The sequence below is a fragment of the Sylvia atricapilla genome, chromosome 13 (genome assembly GCF_009819655.1).
Source record: "Sylvia atricapilla isolate bSylAtr1 chromosome 13, bSylAtr1.pri, whole genome shotgun sequence".
NCBI classification, from domain to species: domain Eukaryota; kingdom Metazoa; phylum Chordata; class Aves; order Passeriformes; family Sylviidae; genus Sylvia; species Sylvia atricapilla.
Window position 1 is genome coordinate 9,918,188 of NC_089152.1, and position 26,312 is coordinate 9,944,499.

General features: G+C 40.5%; 1 protein-coding gene across 3 annotated transcripts in view; it reads right to left on the reverse strand.

The window, feature by feature from the left end:
* PDE8A (phosphodiesterase 8A) overlaps positions 1–26,312 on the reverse strand; it is a 144,569-nt gene that overhangs the window by 18,108 nt on the left and 100,149 nt on the right. For all 3 annotated transcript variants that reach the window (XM_066328369.1, XM_066328367.1, XM_066328370.1), the window contains 9 exons: positions 13,785–13,841; positions 11,171–11,361; positions 9,972–10,028; positions 8,647–8,704; positions 7,178–7,266; positions 6,878–6,956; positions 5,129–5,266; positions 653–741; positions 24–75 (listed from right to left, as the gene is read on the reverse strand). In XM_066328369.1, the coding sequence (XP_066184466.1) occupies positions 24–75; positions 653–741; positions 5,129–5,266; positions 6,878–6,956; positions 7,178–7,266; positions 8,647–8,704; positions 9,972–10,028; positions 11,171–11,361; positions 13,785–13,841 (810 nt within the window). The remainder of the gene's footprint in view (positions 1–23; positions 76–652; positions 742–5,128; positions 5,267–6,877; positions 6,957–7,177; positions 7,267–8,646; positions 8,705–9,971; positions 10,029–11,170; positions 11,362–13,784; positions 13,842–26,312) is intronic.

The following is a 26,312-nucleotide window of genomic DNA, read 5'->3' on the forward strand; positions in this document are numbered from 1 at the left end:
AGCATAGCACTATTTTCACCTACCTTATTGTTGTCATTGCACAGTCTACTAATTGACACATAGTGTCTAATCTTTCTGTAGGCAAAAAACAGTGTGTTAATTCCCATCCAAACCTCAGTTCTAATTCAGTGCTGATACTTGGGTGCTCAATTTGGGGACCAAGTGGAAGTTGCATAAAAATCTAGACATGCTTGAATCTTGCCCATGATCAAAGCACACAGTGACCTCATCCCATGACAACCCTTGGCAACAGCCATGAAAGGAGCACAGAAAAGTGAGCATGGAAGGACACTCAGTGAAACAGGATGTAGGTCCTGGTGATACCAACACGAAGCACAGAAAGACAAGAGGGTGCACTTGCACTTCAGGGAGAATTAGAAGAGTAGAATTAGAAGAGTAGGAGTCACAAGTGAGCACATCTGCATATTTGGCTCCTTTTGGGGGAGAATTAGGAGAATTTCACTTTCCCTGCACACAGCATGTAAAGTTGGTTTTGCCCCAAGGAATTAAGCACAGAGGTCTGAGGCACCCTCCCTTGCATAAGCTTTCATTATACTCAGTAGCAGGATAATCCCATATCCGCTGAAGGCAACTGAACTCTAAACTGAGCCTTCATTGAGACACAAATCATAACGTTAGCTTTCACACTTACCCTCCCTGTCCAATGACAGGTAGTATCTTCACATTTTGTTGTACGCTATCTCCATTTTTCTTTTTCGCATAGTACATTCCTTGCCATTCCTGGAAAAATAATTCAAGTGGAAGGAAGTTCAGATAAAACCTGAAAAGAAGCTGTAGCTTCATACCTTCTTTCACTGAAAGCTGTCTCACAATACAAAACCAGGCAGGACTGGCTGAACTGTGCTCAAACCCTCAAATTTCTCCCCTGTAAGTAACCAGTAGGTCACTGTGTTGCTGCCAATACATGGACAACTTCCAGAGGAGCAGCCTGGGAATACTCTGATGGCAACAGCTGGACCTCAGGAGTTGTGGGAATTAGCTGTGTTCTCTTCCCCCATACCTCAGTGGTGTTGTGGGTCATTTTGGGGAGAGCTGGCCAAGAGCCCTGTGAGAGCAGGAGCTCAGAGCAGCTTCTGCCTCAAGCAGAGTCCCCCCAGGGCTGCAAGGTCCCCACAGGGACCCAAGACAGGAAGGTCACTGCAAAGCTGTTACACCACCTGATCACCTTCCCTGCTGGATACACCATCTCTCCTGCATTGCTGGGATGTTTTATCACTGGCCAACATTAAATGTATCTGCGGCTAAAAGTGCTTTGGTATCCCAGCATATTTACTTCCCATACGGTCAGTTTACTATCAAATGCAGCAGAGATTTACTCTGTTTCTTTTAAAGCAGAAGAGAGCCCAGTAGAACAGCTCCTGGATTCTGCCTTCCCTCTAAAAGCACTCTGGTTTTAGGATTGCCTATGTGTTCCTATCCACAGAATAGCTGTTGGTAATCTTTTTTAACAGATGCATATTTTGAGCTGGGCATTTACTAAATACCAAGTGATTAATGAATAATTGAATCCATCTTGCATGTTCTCTTAACACAAACTGCTCAGGCCAATTGCTGTATTTCAGTTGAGTTCCATAAACTCAAAAAAGAAAAGATCAGATCTTATGTAAGTGAAAATACCCTCATGAGGCACACAGTATGTATTTATTTATGTGAGACTGACAGATTTCACAGTCAAGCAGGCCAGAACACCAGCACAGAGAGAATAGTTTTACATTTATGTTGATGGAGCCAGCAAATAAAAACTCCAGCCCATAGAGAACTGCATGGTGACAGGCTGTACAGAAAAAAAATATGAAAGGCTTTTCTGAGGATTTGTCAGAGAAGAGAACTGTGCACAACAAACCGTGTAGTGAGCATAATGTCTTCTGTGAGCTGCTTGAGGAATACAAATGAAGATAAAGCAAGCACCACAATATTCAACGCTCTCATAATTAAAAGTGTGCACATCAATAGTTTCCTGACAACCAGGATGAGGTAGAGATGAGTAATTGATCTCTAACCCAGGTAATAAACCCAGGATGTGCACAAAGGGGTGAAGTCATAAACTACAGATTGGATAATTCCCTCATTGAAAGTGCATCCTTTTCAAGGCAGGTTATTCACTAATGTGTTCTTCTTAGTCAACAGATTGATTTTTCAACTTGTGAATTTCTAAAACCTGTGAAACTGTGGCAGGAAATGTGTTAGGGAAAAGGTCAGCGCAATTCTGAGAAACAGGAGGTCCAAGCCAAACTCCTGCTGGTAGGTGAAGTTCTCCCAGGGATGTCACTTAAACGTATTTTAAGAACACCATATGCTCTCTCCCAGAGCCCCTGTCAGCAATCCAGCAGAGAAGAGCTATTCCCAAGATGTGCTGTCAGTCAAGCCCATGGTTATGTCTGCACTGGAGCCACACGAGCACTGTGACCAGTCCCTGCTGTGGGGAGTGCTGGGATCAATCAAGAGCAAACACCACACACAGCAAACCCCACAGTGTCACTCCTGACAGAGTGAATCAATGCTGAGCTTTCACACTCCACGAAGAAGGCCAAGGCACACATCTATCCACTGAGCACTCTCACAGGCACAGTAAGGAACCCTCCACTTCAGCCTTCCTTTTAGACTGGAGCTTCTTGCACTAGACAGCAAAGTTCAGCAAACTGCTTGCAGGAAACAGAGCAAACCAAAATAAACACAAGATGTCATCAAGACAATCTCACAGAAATGAAGGCTGAGCTAGGAAGGTGCTGCCACAGACCTTTACCACAGAGTGTGATTGGTCTCCCACCCCCTCTGGAAAGACCTTGCTAACAGTTCCCAAAGAGTGAGAGGAATTGCATGTCTTGCCTGTGTTATCAGCAGCTGTTCATCTCACTTCAGAAAAAGCAAAACTAAGAGCAAACTGCACAGATCAGAAGCAGCAAGAGTTCTAATCAGAATTGCACATTTCATCTTAATGGATGCAATTTGAATCAGGAAACAGAAGAATGATGAAAAGCACAAGTCTTTTTTAGCTCCTCAAGTATGGATGGATGAACATTTCAGTATCACTGACTTCTGGCAAATTACAGACAGCTGTAGTACCAAAAATTAACTTCCAGAGATATGGTTTTTGCTAAGAGAAACAACATCCTGACCCAAGAATCCCTATGTACCTTGCAATTACTATTTTTTGAATATAACACCTATGAATTTCTGTTTGAATTATACTGAACTTGCTCACAGCACCATGCTTGTCAGCACAAGAGGTGAAATGCTGCAAGAGTCCATCTTCCTAAATTCTATTCAAAGACAAGATAAATTTCATGCTGCTTAGATTTTTCCAAAGATCAGAAAAACTTGCTTTCTATTATTTTTATGACTATGTTAGTATAGTACCACATTTGTTTGAAACAGAAAAGTCAAATCTGTTGACAGTAGATTATCACAGCAGCACAGATTATCACACAGACAGTTTCCTTTTTCTGATATGCTGTAATGTACAGTAGCCAAAGTATGACCTATCATAGTGTGGAGCAGTCTTTTAAATTTAGAATATAAAGAAATCACAAGCCTGAAAGCTACATACAGACCATGTCAGAATGAACCACGTAACTCAGGCATCTCTGAAAATGCTGTAATATCTTGACACAAATGATTTCAAAACTTCAAGTATTTCAGAGGTTGTTGCTCACAGTTAACCCCTCCTTGCAAATTATTCCTGTAATAATTTAATTGTCAATTCATTTTTATATTAATATATAAATGTAAGATTGCATAGACTACATATTATAAAATGTCCCAGAAGGAAACACAGAACACCTGCAAACAGAATATATTCACCTAAAACAGCTTAAGCTGTTCCAGACAGACAGGTTTAAGTAGGCAGTATTTCATTAGCCCTCACTGCTGAAGCCACACAGTCAGGAGTAAAATTAGTACATGAAAGAGATAAATTAGATTTCTATCATTCATAGAGCAAAACACATTGCCATTATTAATTAAATTTTTATCAGCTCACTAAAATATTAAAATTTTTATCATTTTATATCTTGAGAAGTGATGGTGTGGATTTAAAGCCTGACACATCTGATGTATTTGATCTACAGCTTAATAAATACTCCCTCCTAACATCAGCTTTGTACCGCATTTCAGGTGTACAAATTTCGTGTACTATTTCATGTTTTGTGAAATAGCTTCAGTGAGGCAACAGAGGCTTGAAGCACCATAATCCCAACTGCTGTCTGTTGCTGGGATCTCTTCCAACAGGCCAGCACACGTAGAAATGAGCAACACAATCTCCTTGAAATGCACATGGAATCTGCACCCAGCTTTGGCCACTGAGTGCTGTGTCAGCAGCCTGACCTACAGAGCATCCCTGACTCACCACAACTCTCAATTTGTGCTTTTGCATCCCTGTCTAGACGAAGAGTGCCACGATACACTTTGGCATCTCCCTGCTCTGTGCCACTGCTGTGCTGCTTCCCACGGACAGTCCCCATGGCCCAGCCAGCTCTCCTGAGCCTGGGCCATGGAGCATCAGCAAACACACCCTTCCCAAACCTCTCTGTGACCTCCATACCCTTCTCCCTACAAGGCACTGTGTCATGTTCAATGACAGCAGAAACCAGCTCACCTCGGTGCAATGAACATTTCTAATGGAAACCCATTAGACAGCTCCCATGCCATTAGGGAATTAAACAGATTGGCAGCTGGCAGCTGACACTGCCTATCACTTTCAAGTGATATTGCAAATGTCTCCTTGGTATTTTTACATTCTGAACTCGCAAATCAGCTTCCACATTTCATGGTGAAATCCTTCAATATGGTACTTTTCTCATTTACATAGCACCAGATAACATGTGCATCCATCTCATTTTTCTTCAGTACTCCCACACCATTTGCTATGAACAGCATAAATTATAAAGAAACACAGCAAGTCACTTATTTTTGTAAAACAAGTACCTCTACCAAGCAAGGAAAGAGAAAGAAGCTCTTAAAAATGAACAATTTTTTGCTTCCTGTTCTTGTTTTATGCAAGTTGCAAATGCTATGTGACTATGAAGCTGCAAGTTCCAATGTGTGTCACTGCTGGACTACAATAACTTTTACAGGTAGCAAATAAAAGTCATACAATGCCATTACTCACCTTTCCTATCTTTATGCAGGAATTAATAGTATCTAGGAAATCAGCTTTTTTTTCATTTATAGGCACTTCTGTTAATTCCTTTTCTATTAGTTCACCTATTTGATAGCCCATCATTGTTTCAAAAGCAGGATTGGCGTACTGCGAAATAAAGAAAACAAATACCCATTCAACAGTGTTCTTAAAGCACAACAAAATCCCTTGTTTTGTTTGCTTAACCAGGACATCTCTTTTCCAGCCTGCAATAAATGTCTGCATGTACTGTTCCTCAGAGAGATGCTCACATTTTTTTCTTTGTGAAGCAAACCAGGAATTTCCATGCTAGAATAGTTGTGCAGAGTGTGTGCATGTCAGCAAAGAGAGGGAAATTATGCAAACAGCTGAGTATCACATATCCACAGAGTTTAGACAGACAACATAAATTCCTGAAAAATGGGCTCTGTCAGTTCCCAAACCAATAAACCTCAACCTACCTCAACATTCCTAAAAATCACAAACTGGATGGTGGAATACCATAGGAATATTATCTATCTATCTATATATCTATTGGCAAATTCACCATCTTATTCTGTGTAAGGGCAAACCACCACTATTTCCCTGTCCAGGCAAAGCCCAGCCAAGCAGAGTAGAAGTGGGATTTAATAAAGCAGGCTTCTCCCTGCAGTGAATGTTGTATTTCAGTGCAGGTTTTGGCCCTTGCCCAGTAAGCTGAAGGCTGGTACTGATAGCCCACCCCTTCATGGCCCTCTCACTGAGTTACAGGCACAGTCCTGTCAAAGCAGCATCTGAATGCCTTTAGAACTTACAGTGTTTCAATATGACAGAAAGGAAAAGGTGCCACTCTACTTCTAATGGTTCTCCACTAAGAGCTCCTTCCCAAAGGAACCCCTTCCTTCCCCTCCCTGTGGAAGAGCTGTGCCTGCTGGAGCTCCAGGACTTCTGTAAGTGTCCGTTCTCTCATACTCTGGGGCTGTCAGCAGAGGGACAAAATTTGGCCTGAAAAAAGTGTATTTAAAACAACTTCAGGGTGTGCTCTGTTATTTTTGTAAGAGGGATGAAGAAGGCGCATCCTTCAATGAAGTTGCCATTGTCAAGATTGGGCCCAAGAAGGTACAATTTATATGCATGTTATAATTCCCAGAGGCTTAGACTCAAGCTCTTTACTGATAATAAAATCACTCATCACTGCTTCATAGCTAGGGATGGAACTAACTCCTTTAAAAAGATGATGGTTTTCAGAACTGCAAAACTAAGCACAATTTCGTTTCCCTGTCTTAAGGAAATTTCTAAGAGAGGATTGCATTCAAAAACAGTTGGCCCAAAAATTCTGATACATCAAACAGTATCAGATTTTAGGGAAAAAAACGTACAATTATTTGAATAGAATATCCATTAGATTTTAAAGAGCATCAAATTAATATACAACATTTTTGGAAAAGAATGCACACAAGCCAGTGGCTGCATTCATTCTTGATATAGAGAAGGAATGAATAATTGAGATAAAGAATCAATACAAAAAATAGAAACAAGACAGTAAATCCTCATTCATTCAGAAACAACAATCTCCCATAAAATTTATTTGACTTGTGCAAGACGCTTTAAATGAAGAAAATTCTACTCTACAGCTAAACTCACTTCAATCTTTTAGAACCATTAAGTTAGATTAGATTCTTGTGCTGTAAGAAAGACTAAGTGTAATCACAGGCAAAACAAAATATAGAGCAATTTTCTGTACTTATGACTGGAACAAACCTGTATTACATGGTCTTCACTTGTGATCTCAATGGCTTCTTGACTTTTCTCTAATGCTGTAAATAATGAATTACATGCCCTGGAGAAAAAAGGAAAAGGCAACCAAAAATTTTATCCACTTAGTTCTATATATGATAATAAAGTATTACAACTTTATATAATGTTGTAGTTTAACAAATAATATATTTTCTTCAGGTAACTGACATTTTATAATTAACTACTGCACATTCAAATAAATACTCTATTAAAGATCTGGCTAAATTGGAAGTTCTTTGTTGATAATATTTTTGGTAAAATTACCTTAGTTTGAATTGTGCCTGCACCTGCCCAAATTCCAGCTGAATCAACTCATTGTAACAGGCCATTCTACTAGAATTTTCTATGTATCTCTGCAAATAAAAGGTTAGAAATATTTCATTAATACACATTCCTGTGTGGTAGGATCTGAAGCTCTGACTTATTTTGCTTGCTAAGGAACCAGAAATGGAGTAGATATACCAAAAATGAACATGCTGGGACATGAGCAATGAGAAGATTATTTTTTGAACTAGGAAAATTTTTCAAGTTACTGCATTTTGAAAAGGTGACAGATCCTCATGGCAATGAGGTTCAACCAACCTTTGATCATCAGCAAGATAAATGTATTTTTTTATAAACTACTTTTAGCTTTCATGCTACTTATTTAAAACAACAGAGAAAAAACTGTTGGGTCTCAAGTAGTTAAAATTTGAAATTATTATCCCGAATATCCCAAATTGTCTATGTAGATGAAAATAAAATTTCCTGTGAAATACACCTTTATTGACCTTGGGGCTTTTATGGGAATGATCTCAGTATCTTTCACTTTTTGAAAAACATTTCATATTAACCAGGTATGAGCTTGAATGTTAAATCTTTGTTCACACTAAACTCCCACAGACATGGATAGTTTGGGCAGGAGGATTGATTATCACAGGTAAGCCACCACAATCAAAGCTGCTAAACAAAATTTTCTATGCTTTGCCATTAGTCCCATCTCCAAGGCTCTGATCCATAAATAATTCAGAACCTCTGTTGAATTACTTATGTGCCCACTGGAAAGACTCTATTCATATAAATGCCATTATCTTCAGGCTGTAGCATTTCCTGGATTGGAACTTTACTAGAAATAAGCAAATGGGTGCAAATGGAATGTGATGGGACAGCAAAAATCTGGTAAGCATGCCACCAAATATTTGAAATTGTGCTGTAAATCAGGCCCATTCTTGTTCTATTGTCTGAAGGCAATAAGGTACCCACTTAACTGATGCACTAATAAGCACCTTTTCTGCTCAGATGGAATAGTTGCCAAGGAACAGATTCAATGCAATACTTCTCAGGTGCCTCCAAACAATAGCTAATAGCACTTGACAGTGTGTGAAGCCTGTTTACAATGGGAATTGGCATTTGATAGAAGACATTTCCCACAGCACATTCTGTTGTTCATTGCAAGCTGCTCTCTGGCTCTGCCACAGCCACTAATCAATTTGTCAATGTCAACTTTTCAAGGAAAGGATCCCGTATTTAATCTGAAATAAATGTATGAAGTAGAGGAGTCTCAGACCCTCTTCTTATATCCCCCAGAGTGTCAGGTCAACGTTCAGAATTGGGACACAGAAGAATGAACAGCACGAAAAAGATCTGTAGGTTGGAACACTGCCACACATGGTGACTGACAGCCAAACTTCTGGAGAGCTTCTTGCATGACAATTTTGAGAAGTCAGAGCAAGCCAGCCAAGTATAGCACATACCCTTGTGAAGCCAGCAGAGATCAGGGGCATTATTGATGACTCTTCACGATCAGTGTGCCTTTGAAACAAGGAGGATAAATTAGAGATTATTTCTGTAATTAACTGAGACCAAATTTCACAATCCATTCATCTATTTGTACCAGATGTCACACTGAGGCTAATACTGCTAGATCCTTACAGGATATAGGAATAAAGCATTTTGGTACTTCTTATAAGCTTTCATCTTTGGCATGGATAAGCCAAAGTGTTATTTTCCTTCATGCATGTAATGAGGTGCTTACATAAAAATAACTCTTTAAAGAAACCAATTAATAAGGTATAATTTTCTATACCGGATCCTCATTGTTTATGCTGTCATTAGTCAGAAATGCACCCGAAAGTCTGCACAGCCAAAGTTTTAAGAAATTGCTTGTTATCTGAACGTACCAAATTTTAGATGGGCAACTCAAGGTGCCTGAATGAAGATGGATTTTCTAATGTTGCCTACCCATTGCCTTCTAGTCAGTCACATTTGGGACACATTCCCAAATGCAGGATCTGAATAATCTGGCTATGCTAACTGTTAAAAGAGCCTTCAAAAAATGTGAATGTATGGCTGGAATCTGGAAGAAAGGTCATTATGTGAAGTTTCTGTCAATAAGCAGATTGAAGCTGGTCATCTTTAGCAGATGGCACAATAGCTTTTATTTATGCAGGAAGTTTTGGATCTGGAAATGTTTAATTAGAGTCTTTTTTTTGGTAGAGATGGTAGTGTATTTTTAATGGGAAATTTCAACACCTCAGAATTGGTTTTCAGAATTAATGTGTTCTGAGAAATGGCCATTCCCAAATTATACTTTGAGGAAATGATCTTCCAGTTATTTCCTTTCATTAAATATACAACATTTCTTTTAAAATTTCCATGGGCAGATGTTACTTTGTACTGATCAAATTGTTCTATATCACTTTTCCTACTCAGCAGATCTCTGGTTTTCGCTGAGATTAATCATATTGAAAGGCAGATTAATCACAGATCTGCGAGATAGTTTTGTACTGGATGTTGCAGAAGTTGTTTGAAACATACTCTGAAAGCTTGCAGTGATGGGGGGGGAGTGCAAGGAGGAACCCAAAACAAAACCTAAAGTGAGATTCTTTAGTAAAAAACAAGAATTCAAACCAATTTCTGTCCCAATCCTAAGGTCAAGGATAGTAAAAACTCTGGTACAGCACATTATTATTAGCACAGTAGGAAGTTCTAATCCAGGTGTTTTAATGTAGTGTTTACTTTTACAATAGTAAGATTTAGAGTTTTGATCACAGGTGAAAGCAAAGATATGAGTATTTACCTTTGTACTACACAAATAATGACTGTATTTTCTGAGGCTTTCGTTGTTCTGATAGACCTTTAAATAAAAAGCAAACCATTTAAATTCTTTTTAAGTTCATATTTCAGAAAACATGATTTCACAGAACCTTCAGACAGCACTTTTCTTAAAATATCTCTTTTAATTCACATACCAAAAAACCAAAAGTCAAATCCAAAGCTTGCTGCTAAGAAAGGAGAATAAATTATATCTGAGACTCCATGAACAAAAATGAATCTGTAACTCAAATACTCTCAGTGGGTAAATAGCAAAAAGTATCCTCTCTGAAACAGCATGTAATGGACTTGCTTGAAGGGCTTGGCCTTGCTCATTTAAGGTGCATTTTACTGAAGTCTGGGACAGATTGGTAAAAATGGAGCAAGGGGAACAGTGCTGCTACCTAGTCTTGGCCTGATAAAGATCTTGTCTACTTCCCTCAGTCCAGCAAGAAGAGCCTTTGCCCCACCAGAGTCCCCCAGGGCACACACTCTGACCCTGCCACCCCACCCCACAGACGTTTTCAGTCTAGACACATTCCCAAGGGCAAAGTCACTGGAGCAAGGCACTGCTGCCTGTCATCTCCTTGTAGACAGACTCACAAAGGCAAGTCCTTTCCTCCTTTCTTCATACTTTACAGCAGTTTCTAAAATTATTTTTGGAATCTGTATGCAATTTTGCTCTTCATAACGTATTTTCAAATGTTGTAGATATGGAAACATGCACACCAAATATTGCCTGTTTTCATTTGGAGTTATTCAATAGGAAGTGACATTGAAAAAAATTAGAATGTTAATAAAGTGAATTAATTGATTAAGGTGCTTGGTGGCATATGCTATCTTGGCAGTAGATTCAGTGGGAAAACAAGGAACCAGGTATTTGAAAAAAACTCAAACAACTAAAGAAAACCAAAAAAATACCCCACAGTTCATTATGGCAACAAATTTGTATGCCGTGGCTCTAAGGCAGATGGAGCTTCAGAGACCCTAGGACACAACAAAAAATGCTCCTGCTATCAGATGTAAAGCACTGAAGTAACAGTATTTGATGCTGCCAGTGAACATGTCTAAACCAAAAAAATCACTGCTGGACAGAGTTTATAAAAATGTCACATAAAAGCAAAAAAACTTCAATGATGCGTTAACCATATTGTAAAGAATAAATTACACTGAAACTGTGCTTACCTGCATAATGTTTCTGCATCGAAGTATCTGGAATGTCTATGGTCAATGATGATAATGTCATGGTGTTTATCTAGAAAACATTCTAGTGCAGACTGAGGTGTCCTGGCGACGTGACATCGAAATCCAGCCTTGTCACACGCCCAGCGGAACCCGTTACTCTGCTCGTCCTCCTCAGCAAACACTAACAGTACCTGAGGTGAAGACAGGCAGGGGATCATCACAAACAAATCTCACACCTACAGTAGATTCTGTGACTTTCCCCTGCTCTTAACATGTTTTTTAAAGCCACTTTTGGGGCTTAATCCATTGTTTTCCATAGAATTGCTTTCTGCAGACCACTGCTTTCTTTTATAGTTGTCTGTATACAGAGGTGTTTCAAGTGGGTGAAACAGTCTGCCAGAGCCATGTAATCCACATGGGAAGAACAAGTTTTGGAACTGTCTCTCTTGTCATTATCTACAAAGTAAGGTTAGGCAATCAGCTGAGACAAGTTGCCTGTGTTTCAGACAGTGTGCATGGACCAACAGTGAATCCACTTCTCCAAAACTGTCTCACATGCAACCTTTTTCTTGGAGTTTATTTTTCTTGCCAGGGTCATATTCTGGAAAAGGCAAAAACAAATTTTAAAAAATAAAAGAATAGAATAAAATAAAATAAACCACCCCAGTTCATGTCATGTGGATCAGTATTTAATGCTGCTTCAGTGGTATGACAAAAAGTCAGCTTTCCTTTCCATCTCATCCTAATTCCCCAGAGTACTGGATGCTGCCCATTCTGTGGGGTTTCTGCAAATTCTGGGCAGGCTGGTCAAAAGGAATTCATGTCTGAAATCATAAGCAGTGCCACTGTATATGGAGTATGTCCCCGTGTGACTCCTACACAAAGCCTGCCATGGGATTTATGTCACAGAAGGAGATTATCAGAGCTGAAATCCAGGACTGGAGGTCAGACCTGTGAGCCGCTGTTTGCTCTGTCCTAACTTGCCGTGTAATTGCCAGTAACTAATCTCTCCAAGCCTTTTTAAAATCAACACAATGCCTACAGACTAAAAGTATAAGGCCCAATTCCTTTAAAATGTATTTCCAATTCCAGGATTTAATACAGTACAGAAGATGAACAAAGTCTGGTAAGGAAGAACTCACTGATGTGATTGTGCTTTGCATGAGGATGTTTTGCAGAAGAAAACTTCTTTTGCCTGAAAGAATACAGCATGGCAGACTACAGATCTATGTTGTGTTGATTTGGGGGATGGCTCAGCACACACAGCCTTTTGGGAAAGATGGGTAACTAAGCCAACATTTGATCTCTTGTCCCAAGACACCAATCTTTCAGTAGTTGACTCAAACGACACTCAGATATGTTTTGGTCAGGCAAAGTGAAGCATGTGTAACTCACATCACATCCCACTGTTGTTTATCTTCTGCGTGATTTTAGGAACTCCAGTGCTGTAACACTTTTGACCAGGCTGGTGAAATGTCTACCAGTAAATCTTAACATTTCCATGTATTGCATATTTTTGTAAGAATGAAGGATTTTGCTCACATTCAGTTCAGGTTCCTCTTATAGCAACCTGCAAAACTGTTTGCAAAAAGATGTCATAGTTTGGGTTATATTTAGTGAAGTTAATGGAGAAGACTCCTTAAGAGAGGAAGAATGGGTTTCAACAATAGCACAGAAAATCGGCAGATCTGAGTTGTATGATTGACTCTGGCAAAATCGTGATGTTGCCTACCTTCTCCTTCCCTCACACCTACCAGTTATATTACCAGGATAAATTAGTAGCATTTCAGAGTGGTCTATGACTGGACAAAAGTGATACAGTCATTAAAAAAATACAGGTGGCAGAAATACTCAAGGACTATTCAGATTTTGGGGAACAGTTGGATAAGGATGCCCTAAGATCTGATTTTTGATTATATTACTGTTCTGACAGTGGCTCAATAAGATGTCAAACTGCAGTTCTTAAGACAGACATTTTCAAATTATTAGGTCCACATTGTCTCTACTGAGGAGTTTTGCAATTACTGACTGAAGAACATCTTGGATGATTATTGGTTCAGTATGCCTTGGGATATGGGAGAATTTCCAAAAGAAGTCCAAAGGAGTCATGTATCTCCAAACCTCAAGTCCATCCCAGGCAAAGTAAGGGGACAAATTACATAAACCTCTTATTAATGAAGGGATAAAAGAGTATTAATTATTATCAGTCAGTAATGAATAATAAAAATACTTTGCCAAGCTCACTTCATATCTTTTGTAATGATATTGCAAATTCGGTTGGCTTGGTATCAGTTTGATGAGATTTTCATTAAGAATTTGACTACCAGTAAAATACAAAATGAGGCACTAACCAGACTGATTACAAGGTAACTGATGGCAGAAAAAATAGATAGCTCTATTTTTATGAGCTGAGAGATGGTTGGAGAAAACAGGCAGGGTTTTTAGGATATCACGCAGACAGAATGTCACGATAAAAATCTGTTCTGTGCACATAATCTCCTGAGCAAAATACTCTGTGAAGATCTGTATAATCCAAAAAATTCCAGTCATAAATTTTAAGCTAACGTCCGTGATATTTTAGAAATCAAGATTTCAGCTTGAACTGCTGTGTTACCTGAAGTTGATCTTGATGAAGTCTCATAGGGCCAAACTGCACATCTGTTACCGGTGCCTAGAAGAAATTAGAAGGGAACTTATTAATGAATAATACCTAAGGAAGAAGAAAAACCATCTCTGTTACCTCTATTATCTACCATTATCTGGGGGATGTATTGCTATCATTATGAGTCTCCATCTTCATGATGGTCTTATTCTGGTTTTGTAAATTTGTGTGCTAAGCTGCATTAACAGTTAGAAGTAACAAGCTAGTCTTCAAGTCATTTTTTATTGTTATTTTAAATGTAAACTAACAGATTAGTCATGAAAGTCTGGGAGACAGATTGTTATTTTTCTGGATCCTCTATATCACTCCAGCTGTTCTGCAAAAAATGGATGTTCTTAAAAACTGCTCCTTTTGAAATCAAAAAAAGCATTAAAGCTCCAGAAACAACGCAAAATTACATCATTCTTCTCTTAGAATTTCACATGTAACAGGTGACCAAGGGTGCTACAGAAACACACTGCTTTCATTTTTCCAAGAGCATTTTGCTGCATTCCCTGCTGCCCGCCCACCCCCTCCAGGGAGGGTTCCAGAACTCAGGAACATGTTGGGTGTACTCAGCATACATGTTTGTTACATATTCAGCAGGGTTTTTTGTTTGAAAAACCCTGCAAGAATGCTGTGATATGCCATGCTTTTGACATGTCAGTGATTCCCAGATCAGATTCTGTTGAAGTGACACAGTTCAGTTTGGGATGCAGGAACTCTCTGGCTGCCCAGGGGCAGGGTGGGCAGGTGACTGAAGAGAGGAATGCAGTGCCCAGAGTGGGCAAACAGGAGCCTGGCACGGCAGGCAGGGTGGCAGGTTTCCTCCTGCTAGTGGCACTTTCAGGTTGTTGTTTGTTGTGTTTTTGTTGGTTGGTTGGTTGGTTTGGGGAGGGGGTGTTAGTAATGGTTTGTACATGATAAAAAGCCACAGTTAGTAAAAGTGTATGTAACCAAACAGAACCCTCCAAAAAGGATGTGTCTGTCCAGACCTCGTCCTGTGCAGTATTTTGAGCCTGTCAGTGGTACCAGGCGCCTTGCAGAAGAAGCCTGCCTGCGGTGTGAACAGGTGAATGATCTCCTTTTGCTGGTGGACCAGCTTAGGGAGGAAGTAGAAAGACTGAGGAGTACTAGGGAAAGTGAAAGGGAAATAGATTGGTGGAATTCCCCCCTTCTATCCTTGATTGACTCCATGCCTCCCACTGTCAGGCAATAGGAAGGCACCTGGTGGATGAAAGGGAGATGGGTTCCTGCTTGGGGAGGTAATAAAAATTCCTCCTGACCCTCATCCCCCACGCAGGTGTCACTTCAGAATAGGCATGGGGCCCTGGACCTAGAGGGTCAGCCAGGTGATGTACAAGAAAATCTGCCCAGTGAACCTCCCAATTACACTTCATCTGTCAGATGGATCACCATCTCTGACATTAAAAATAAAAGAAGGGCAGTTGTAGTGGGGGACCCCCTTCTGAGGGAACAGAGGGCCCCATATGTTGACCAGAACCATCCCACAGGGAGGTTGCTGCCTCCCTGGGGCCTGGGTACGGGATATCACTGAGACTCCCTGGGCTGATTCAGCCCTCTGATTATTACCCACTGCTGATACTCCAGGCAGGAAGTGATGAGATTGAAAAAAGGAGTGTCAGGGCAATTAAAAGGGTCTTTAGGGCACTGGTCAAGGGGTTGATAGGCCAATTGCACAGGTAGTGTTCAGGTAGCAGTAGCAACTGCTTCTCTTTTATATCATTAATCAAATTTCAACATGAATAACTCTTCAACTGGTATGAGACTACTTTTAAAGGAGTTAAACACATAAACACAGAGGGACACTCTAATAGGATTACACAGGTTTGGTCCTTTGAGAATTCCCACCAGGCAAGCATCAGCACTTTCAAGTACTTAAATATTTTTCACTCTTGTCCCAGAAATAAAAGCTAAAAAACAGGAATAGCAATGTTCCCCATTCAAAATAGGCAACAAAGTCCAACCATTGATCCTTGGAGTCACACAGACTCTTCAAAAGTAACTGGAGTAAGAAACCAGAAGAAAATAATCTTTGGCAATGCAGTAAATGTAAGATACCTCTGAACTGAAACACTAAAAGAAAAGGGCTGCTGAGCACAAAGGTGGCATTTTTATATTGTTCTTTTTCAAAATTAAAACCGCACTTGAAAATCAGATTTATTGCTTTGCAACCTATAATTTTTCTAATAAGTTTTAAAGAATCATCAGCACATCCCACAGAAAAATCTTTTAGAACTGCATATTCTACTCTTTCTATGACCTTAATGCTCCATTGCTCAGCCCTAAGAGTATGTCATTTGTGATTTTATTTATTTATCAACTTGGAAGTCATCACTGCCACATTAAATAAGCAATGAACACAAGTCAAGGAAAAATGGCAACACAGTGCCTACAAAAGCATGCCAGGAGCCACTGTTTGCCTGTCTTGCTTAAGTGGCCTTTAAGAGCTGATGTTAAAATGACATGGAGAGGTTTCAGATTTACTCAGTCATACTGGTCAGATTGGCTTAGTTTAAATACACTCATTCATTTTTTCTGATTTTGAGACCAAAAATCTCTCTTCAGTTGCAAAACTCAAGCTGCTTTACTCTCCCCTGTGGTACATCAGCCAATTATTCAAAATCTGCACTACAAAAAAGCAAAGGCTTTTGCTGATAATACACATTGCAGGAGAGAATCCAGCTCTTTGCTCCAGTGTTTGCAGCACTAACTTAGTAACTACTCATCCTGAGTCAGTAAGATCAGCAGAAATACCTGAAGGTCATGGAGAGAGCATGTCAATTGAGTAGAAGATACCTAAAAGATGCCTTTTCACTTCTCTGTCCAGAACTGTACTTCAAATCAAACCTTGGACTTTTTGTCCACCCTACCTGGCAGCACAAACCAGCGAGTGTTCTGTGTCACCGGGCAATGGCCTGAGCTGGAAGGTTCAGATGCAGAGCTGAACTCCACTGGCATCTGGGGGGATGCAAAATCCCTTGAATGAACCCTTGTGCTATCAGTCCCAGCCCAAGGCAAATTTTAACAAATGAGATAAACACAGTTTATTTATTAAAAAAAAAAAAGTATATTATAAAACACAGTATTGCCAGTTACTGCTTTTCAGATGCTTCTTTCTTTTAAGAAGTTTGTGAATTAATAGCCATCAAAGATTTAAAGGACTGAGCCTGAAAAACACTTTTCTGCCAGAAATCTGTGGCTATTGCTGCAATGAAAATACCTGTCTATGCACCATTTACGCCTAAGTCACAAGAAGTGACCAGATGAGATAACCTGTCTTGTTACATATTAACTTGCTGTCCTGAGTAGAATCAAAGCCTTAGTCTGCATCTCAGCTGGAAAAAATTTGGTGAACTCCAGTTAATTCTTAATCCTGTTGAAATCTGTTTGAATAACTTGATTAATCATTTAAAGTTTTTGTGTGCTGCAGGTAGCACTGAGAAGTAACATGCTGATTAAGAATTGTGTCAAAAATCAAGGCTTCAGCAAGGATTAGCAAGAAACTTTCAACTATCGCTGAACTAAATGAGCTTTAAAAATACCTCTAATGCTGCAAGCTTATAACAAAACGAAACCAGCCAAAGCTCACACGTACAGTAACTGCACAAACACATCTTTATTCACTCGCACCTTCTTCTACTTCTTCTTTGGAGTTTCTTTCCTAGTTGAAAAGCTCGTGTACATTTTCAGATTGGCAGACAACTTAGGCATGTGACAGCCTTCCAGGCAGGCACAGATTGAGAAGAGTGTCTGAGAAGGCAGAGGTAGAACTAGTTGTGGGTTCCTGGAACTGACTGTGATAGAGCTGGGTCTGTTGCCAAAGAGCTGCTGACGCAAAGTCCATAAGTGCAGCGTGTGTGACTGCGGCTCTTCTAATGCACACACAGCAACTGCAGCCATTTTACATTCCCTGATCCCTGAACTACTGCTGGTGGCACTTACTGCCCCTCAGATTTGCCTTTCTTATCTGAACACTGTATTTTCTGTTCTGTGGAACCAGCCCTGGCCCTGGCACAAAGTGGGACTCATCCCAAGGCAATAGCATAAGCCATAAGTGATTGACAGCTGTCAATTGGAAATGTCATCCACTGACTGCTGTGAGCAGCTCAGCACCCGCCAGAAATGATCTCTGTGTTGTAGCAGCTGCATTGCAAACATTGAAATTGCTGATAGAAATAGTCCACGTTTCCAGTGCCCTGAGAAAAGTGAATGTTAGGCAAATAAAAACAAGTGAAATAAGCTTTGAAAACAGACCTACACAACTGTGACTGATCTGATTAAAGTACAACAAACTCAGTGTTGACCCGATATAACCTGGTAAAGTACTTCCTTCTATGAGTCATTCTTCATATTTTACTAGAACAGAATCTACAGGAATGGCCTGTTCATCACTGCTGGATTGTTTTTCTTTCTTCCTACAACTAGAAAACTTCAGATGAACTTGCTCAATGAATAAATGCAGAAAGGAATAAAGGGTGGGCATAATAAATAACAATAAATAATAAAGGGTGGGCACCTTGATTCACATGCTCCCTTTGGTGATAAATTGCCTGGCTGATGACAGGGACAGATCTATGCAGCCTGTAGGCCTCCTATTTGCTAGAAGTAGTGTATCCTGGCTTTCTCCAAAATCTCTTACCATTACCCACTGGAGAGGAGAGCACACCTAAAATTTTGGGCAGAATCAAGTCCCAAAAAAATCCTTTGGCTATTAATTTCCATGCAATACTCCTACCATGGAGGTGCAAATGCATTCCTTCTGGAGGCTGATTTTCTTCAGACACCTCTTAGCTGAAGTTTTTGTGGGATGTTTTAAAGCAGAGCCCTGTGCAGCCCAAGGCAACACTTGGCAGAGCCGCAGCTGCAGCACTGCCCACCCATGAGAGGGGCTGGTGGGGAGCTGCTGGTGCCTGGGGAAGCAGGAATGCTCCCCTGACATCCACAGTACTCCATCCCTTCCCTTCTGCCACAGCAGAGCTGTGCTGGTGAGAGGAGTGACTCCCACTCTGACCATTCCACGCACAGCCCTGGCCTCCTGACAGTACCTCTCCCTAAAGGGCAGCTGGCAGCACTTCTGCTCCTGCTGCTCTTCTTGCCTTTTCCAGGTGAGCACAGCTTCTCTTTCCTCCAGCTCACTTGAACAAAGAGGTGCCAGGAACTTTTGCTGAATGGATTGCAGATGGAAGCTGCTGCTGGAGGGCAACATCTGTGTTCAGTGGGCAGACAGAATCTCTGACTCATTGTAATATATGACAAATAACTGCAGTGATTAGACATATGACTTCACTGCTGGTCCGAATGGAATACAGCCAGCAAAATTCATCACTTTCCTCAGATCAATGTTTTAAGATATCCCCAAATTTTTTCATCTGCTTTTAAAATAAATACTTATATTTTCTACATACACTAGGTACATGATGTGAATCTGCTTGAGTTGACTCATCACAGTAGGAATTAACAGTCTTCATTATCAAGATATGCTGGAAGCCACAGGACTGTTAACGTAAACTTAGTTTTTGTAATTCTAAGAAAAACAGAGATTCATTTTACAAAGTAAAAAATCCTTTCTCTTAACCTACCATTTTAGGCATAGATTTAACATCCCAGAAAACAAAACTTCAAGTGAACAGATAGATTTATACCAACCCTTAAACTTTCATTGATTCAGGTTCTATTTGTTGCAGAAATTTGAATTCTGCATGGTAATATACTTTCTCAGAAACCTTAGCCCAATCTTCCTGGATGCTGAAAGCTGGGAAATAAACAATTACCTATGAACTGGCATGACAAGGTACAGGATCTGTCTAACCAGGTCATACCAACATGGTTCCTTTTTCTCAACAGAGAGAGGCTTTGTGACTCATTGTAGCTCATATTTCTGGGCAAGAAATTCTCCATGTTCAGGATCAAGTTTTCACAATTCACATTTTCCTTTGCTTACCATAACATTCATCACTTTCTGAAGTATATGAATAGTAATCCAATCCATGTTCATTTACCTATTTCTTTCTCCAAGGAAATGTAGATGACTTAAGATTCAGCTTCCTATTTTTCATGTACTTTCTGCTAGACACTGGACATCACTGTCTATGTCTTCCTTGCAGACTTCCACAGCACTCTTTTGTTACCAACTCAGTCAACTTCAGTGCAAGTAACATAAAATGCTGTCCAGGCAGACCTTCCTAACAGGCACAACTGTTCAGAGCACAAAATGAATTTTATAGTCCACGGACTGAATTCTGACCTGGTTAGCAAATCCAGTGAAATCCAAAGCAATTCCATCAAATACAAGGAAAATATGCTGGAATTACTTCAGTGTAAATGAAGTAGGAGTCTGGCCCCGTGCAGCTCTTTCTTTTGTTGTTTGGAGGCCACAACAGTTTGAATAATGAATAAGAGAGAACAAAGTGTCCAAGGTTTCTGCCTTTGCTCAACAGATTCAAGGACAAAGGTAAACCTGGCCTTCAAAGACCCTGTGCTGTACAGAGACGGTTTATTCTTTGCTGAAATACAAAGACATGAGTTTTGAAAGGTGAATAAAATTTAGCAAACTGCTCTTCAACCTGGGTGAAACCAGTTACTCCAGCCCTTGATATTTCCTGTTTCTGCTTCATACAAGATGTAGACAAATGTCACAGACTCTGAACTCATAATGTAGCGTCCTAACTCAGTGCTTTGATAAAATCTAGCATTCAGATTAATCTAAATCATGTTCTCACTGATGCATCTCTCTCAACAAAACAACACAGATTTATATCTATAACAGAAGGCCTGCAGATCACTAGATGTTTCATTCTGGCATGGTTTTCCTTTTATCTACTTCCTGTTTTAAATTGATTCCTAGAAGAATTATCTACAATGCTGCCATGTAACAATACAGCAGACAGTAAGTGTTGGGATAACACACCCTTTGTCTTCTTAATCTGTTTCTGAAGTTCCAGTTCCCGTTTTTGATCCTGTTTTACATAGATGAGCTCTTGAGAGCCGAACTCTGGCCTCCAATCCACATCATTAGCAACACACAATTTTGACAGCTTGCATTTTTTTGAGAAGAAAATCTTATATTTAGTGTAATGTGACTTGCCAGAGCTCTCCCATCAGGATGCTGGCCCTTCTCTCTCGGCATGTAACCAGCCACAGGACTCATTTTCTTATTCCCAATGAACTGTCAACACCTTTACTCCTCCCAGAACCCAGCAACTCTTCCATTACTCAGCCTGGGGGCAAGTTTTGTATTAAACCAGGAAATTTACTCCCTGGTGGGACTGGACCTGCTTTAGGGGAGTGCCAGCACACAGTGCTGAACACAAGGACTATCCGAGCTCCACCAGGGTTCTCTCTGGCACAGCTGGGTTTGGGCTGTAAGTTCTGTTTGCCACACACGCCAACCACTATTATATACATTTGTTTCTTTGTTTGTTTGTTTGTTTGTGTTTTGGGCCTGGCTGCCCACTGTATTTCCTCAGTGCAATAGGTGAAGCCAAGTTACACCAGAACTGAAGCAATGCTGTTGGGAAATCACAATTTCTGCCTTCTTGCACACTTCAGCCATAATCAAGAACTCCCACTTTCTACTGTTTATAAGTTCTCCTCTCATGCTTTACAGGAAACTTTGGTTATCAAACTGCAAGTGTAGCACATGCAAAAGTGAATCATTGTGTTTGGCTGGGAATAATTAACGATGCTGTCCCAAAGTGACTTGTATTCTCATCTGCACTGTGGTAAGGCCTGGACGGCCTCTGGCCCAGACAAGTGGCCCACTGTGGTCACGTTCTACAATGACAGCAGAAAAAGCCAGCCAGCAGACCCTGCCACTGGTAAAGGTCTGAACTTTTACACAGAACAGGCTGACAAACTGGGGGACTTTTTTAGCTCCTGATAGGATATCAAAGTGAAAAAATAAATGTCATTATCACTTAGCATGCCTACGGAAAAAGTGCACAGATCTCCAAACTTGCAAAGGGAGGTTACTGGTTTCATTTTGACATTCAGAGGAACTGAGGCACTGAGGGAGAGAGAGAACCCCAGCCCTCCTTGTGCTGGGCCCTGGCATCCCTGGGCAAGCAGTGCCCCTGCTTGCTGGGAAACTTACAGCACCAGGCACTGGTAATACTGGGACCATGAGGCTGATACCTGGGAAACACCCACTTATTTCTGAAATTTAAAATTGTGTTGGTGATAATTCAAACAAGTTATGTCACATCTTGGTAATCACAGCAGTACTGTAGGTTTCTAAGCAAATACAACTCCTACAAAGCAACTCTGCAAATCTCACACTATATACTTACACAAGAGTCCTCACTCTCAATGAATCACACAGCAAAAAGGGATGGAATACATCAGCCAAGTCAGAAAAAGAGAGCCATTTACTCATTAATCCACACTGACTTTTCCGTCCAGCGAGAACAAAGTTGAATGGAAACCAGTCCTCATGTCAAAAACCATTCAAGTCCAGCAAGTTATATTTGCTGCAGCATCTACCTGATTCAAAGACCCCTTTTAGACCTGCATTTTCTGCACAAGTACACTGGGCTTGAAATTTCATCTATTTGTCTTTAGAGAAAGAAATTTCATCTATGTCTCTTCAGCAGAGAAAAAAAATGTGAATCGTACACTCCACAAAAAATGTGAATAACCTTAACACTGGTCTGTGCCTCATGGTTGTCATTTTGCCAAATGACAAACCAGCACAGAATTCAAAGCGCTCTAAGTCTTTATAATCTTAAGATTTGAGATGGCTCACTGGGGTCTTCATTAAGGTCCCACTTTCTGACTGAAAGTACTGGCAAGAACTTCTCCATTCTGACCAAATATGCACAGAACTTTGTCTGAAGGCTGTGAGGTCTCCCCATACTGAATCCCTGGGCTGTTCACTAGAGTCAAGTATTTCTGTGTGGTGAGGGCATGCTGGGGAGCATCTGTAGTTATATCCCGCACTAAGAGAAAACCAGCAGCTTAAATGATCTGGCCTGTACTTCAGAAGAATTTTTTAAACCCTATAATAATGGTTTTCTATACATAGGTCGCAGAAATGGATGCCTTTATCAATTTAAAAAAAAGTAGCATGAACATTTTCAGCTGTTCAAACAGGAACAGAATGTGCAACATGCAGAAACTGAATTGCTTCAGATGAAGAAAAAAGGAAGAAGTCATCTTTAAGGCACTAGCACCTGATTCCATGTTTTATTGGTTTCTGACAAAATTCATCAGACAGAATACCCTGTACTTCAGAGCCAATGTCCTGCAGTCAGGCATCCCTGGTATTCTGGGCTTACATGCAAATAAGGGTTGTGATTGCCTCTGTGAGGTGCTAGCTCATGGGCAGCTGAACAGCACACCTGGGTGGATACTGCAACGTGCTCAGTTTCCTTCCCTTGTACTCCAGCAGCTCTGAGATTCCTCTGTTTTCCCCTCTGCAATCAGGACCAGCCACACTCTGTCTCACAAAAGGCTTTAAGGGCAGCCACATAAAAACAGCGTGCCTAGCAACTCCCAGAAGGCTGAGAGATTTGTTTCCTCTCCCCTCTTCTCTTCAGCTGACACAAGTCTGGTTATTCCACTGGCTGGGAGAGCTGGAACTGAGCTCTGGGGACCAGCTCCCTCCTCGAACTCCAGCACTGCTGTGAAAGTTTCAGTGTGCTGTCCTCTCTCCTCTGTTGGCAGCAGTAACTTTTACCCAGATGCAAAGGCTAGCCAAGCCAACTAGAGAAATTGGTCTCTAAGTCTCGCAGGTCATCAGCCAAGACGTGTTCAAAATCAGAGCATTAATATATCGGGGTTCACATCACTCCAAACAAATAAATGCAGCCTTTGGCTTTACCACCATCTTTGTCTTATGGGAAAGGAACTTCTCACTCGTCTGCTGTCGCCTCAGGTGTATTAATTTTACAGGCAGGCTGTGGCTGACTTTCCATCCCCCCCCTTGAGCAGACACTTTAGTACAAATACAACATTCTTCTGGCCCTGAGGGAAATTCTTCCTGCCTGCATTTTAACAGTTGAACTGCACAGCACTCTGGGAGACTTAAATATGGCACAGTAGTTCTATTGTTTAATACTATTAAAACTGCTTGCTCTCTGGTGATTCTGCAAGATCCTGAAATATAGCAGTAAGTGCTAATCTGTTTCCTATCTATCAGGTCTCTTTTTTCTGGTGGATACCACTTACTAGTTTTATTTTAGAGATGATTACAGATGCATCGGAATACAGCAGAACTCCATTATCAGTTTTCATTTTTTTCCTTATGAATATGAATTTCAGTGACAGTTTTCTTTGAACCATCTGGATTTGAACAGACTCATCTGACAAAAAGGAAGTTCCAGTCTACCAGGAAGTTTTCCAACTACTTCATGCCAGACAAACTTTTCATGGCTTGATCTACCAACACTGCAATTGTCACAAACAGACCAAGAAAAGCAAGAGAGTACAGCCCAAAAATAGCATAATTCAGTTAGTGCTAGGCTTCCTAGAAGATCTCCGTTTTGTCCTAAACCTCCATTTGTTAAGGAATAAACTTTCCTTTGTATTGTCACTAGTAGCACGTCTTTTTGTGCTGACACAGTTCAGGCTTTACTGACCATAGTAATTTTTTAATACCTGCTGCCATCTGTTATCTGTATCTTACAGCTTTCCAGCCTCTGCATAAGTGGGCATCCTCTATGTGCCAGTGTAGTCCTCCAAGACTGGATGGTGACAATATGAAGCTGCCTCCTTCTCCTCCTCCTTCACTAGTCTCCCTGCCATCTGCCACACACACCACACCTTCACACAGCTCACTCAGGTGTCTGTGAACCTGCTGGACATCACTAGAATTCTTTAGGGTCCAAGGGGTGTGCTCTGCCCACCTTCAGGATGCACAGACTCACCTGTGTTCCTTCCAGTACCCTGCCTGGGAACTGCTCTGAGCAACAACAAAGCTGCTGGCTTTGAAATGGGATTGTGCAGGTAGAATAAATGCAAAGTCAGTGGCCAGCAGCCAGTACAGCAAAGGAGAAATGTTCAATACTGATAATAAACACAACTGTATTTTTCTCTATTGAGTACATGTTTCTTAGACTGAGTGGAGCTGTCAACTGACACTAGAGAAAACCAAGAGGAGTTCTTGGCAGTCAAACCTTTTCTAAATAGGGAACTTTGTCTCCAGCAAATGAAGACTTGAGACTGAAGGCATATTCAAGACGTCTTTTTAAAAAAACCCGAGGAAATTCACAGTAGTACATTCCTTTTTTTCACTCTAAAGTTTAGCATTAATTCCGCTTGTTCACAGCTATGACCAATCCACCAGACTAACTTCAGGTTTTATGATAAGGAGGAAAACAGTCAGAAAGATTTAAGAGTCCTGGGCATCCCTTTCTTTTGACCACTAGGAACTCCACTGGCAGAGGGGATGAGTGACTGGCTTCCTCTAATACAGATGCCTCTTCATTCCTGAGGACCTACAGGGTAGTTTGAAACCTGACACTGGTTCAGTAACACACAGTGCCTCTGCCAGCCCACAGGGCTCCTTAAACATCACACGCCTGGGACAGAATCACGTTTTTTTTTTCCTTAAGTAGAGTAGAACCTTTTTACAGTTATGCCAATCCCCCTAACTCCGCATGTCTTTAATAAAGTGGGATTTTCATTATAAGCAGAACTGCAATTAGAGTAGAATTTATTGCAACAAAGCAGTTTTTCATTCTAGTTTTCTTGTAAATATAATTTTGCTCTATCTGGACTTGTGGTAGGCACATTCCATTTTATTTCATTTGAGTGAAAAAAAAAATCTGTGTAATTATACTGTTATCTTTGATACAAAGCAATCGCTGCATCTTCTGCCTAAGAGTATCATTTACTTTACAAAAGAACTGCTGGATATGCCAAAGGAGATGCTGCTGGTACAAAATAAATTACTATTTTGTACCAGCAGCACAATTTTCTTCGTAGAAATGCACAAGCAATCAATGTATTACCAACTCCTAGTAAAATTTAGCAGGATTAAAGCTGCAGCAGGCAAGGCCTCAGCACATGAGTCTCCCACAAGGCAGATCTTCAATAAACAACCCATCAGCAAGGAAGCCCATAAAGCACTCTGACACTGTAGTCCTTAACTTGGAAACAAATCCAGCTGGGTATCAAATATCCATTTAAGATTAAATCTTGCCCTACTGTCCAAACATTATCTCTCCAGGTACCATGTTAGCATTTCTCAAATTAAGTACATGGGCAGTAATTATGCAGATAAGAATCTATAGATGTTGAATAGCCTCATATAATTTAGCCTTGAGATTTCCAGGAAAGAGAGATAACATCTGCAGATACTTGCATCAAATAGTTTTGCAAGTTGTATGGCATCAGTGAAGCTTTGTCACAGAGAGCTAATGCAGTCACAAAGTTTGAAAGATGTGCAAAGATCTGTAATGTGGGGGGGAGGGGATAAGAAGAGAAGATGCAAAAACACTGAGTGAATCTTTAATGTAAACACGTGTTCACCTGCAA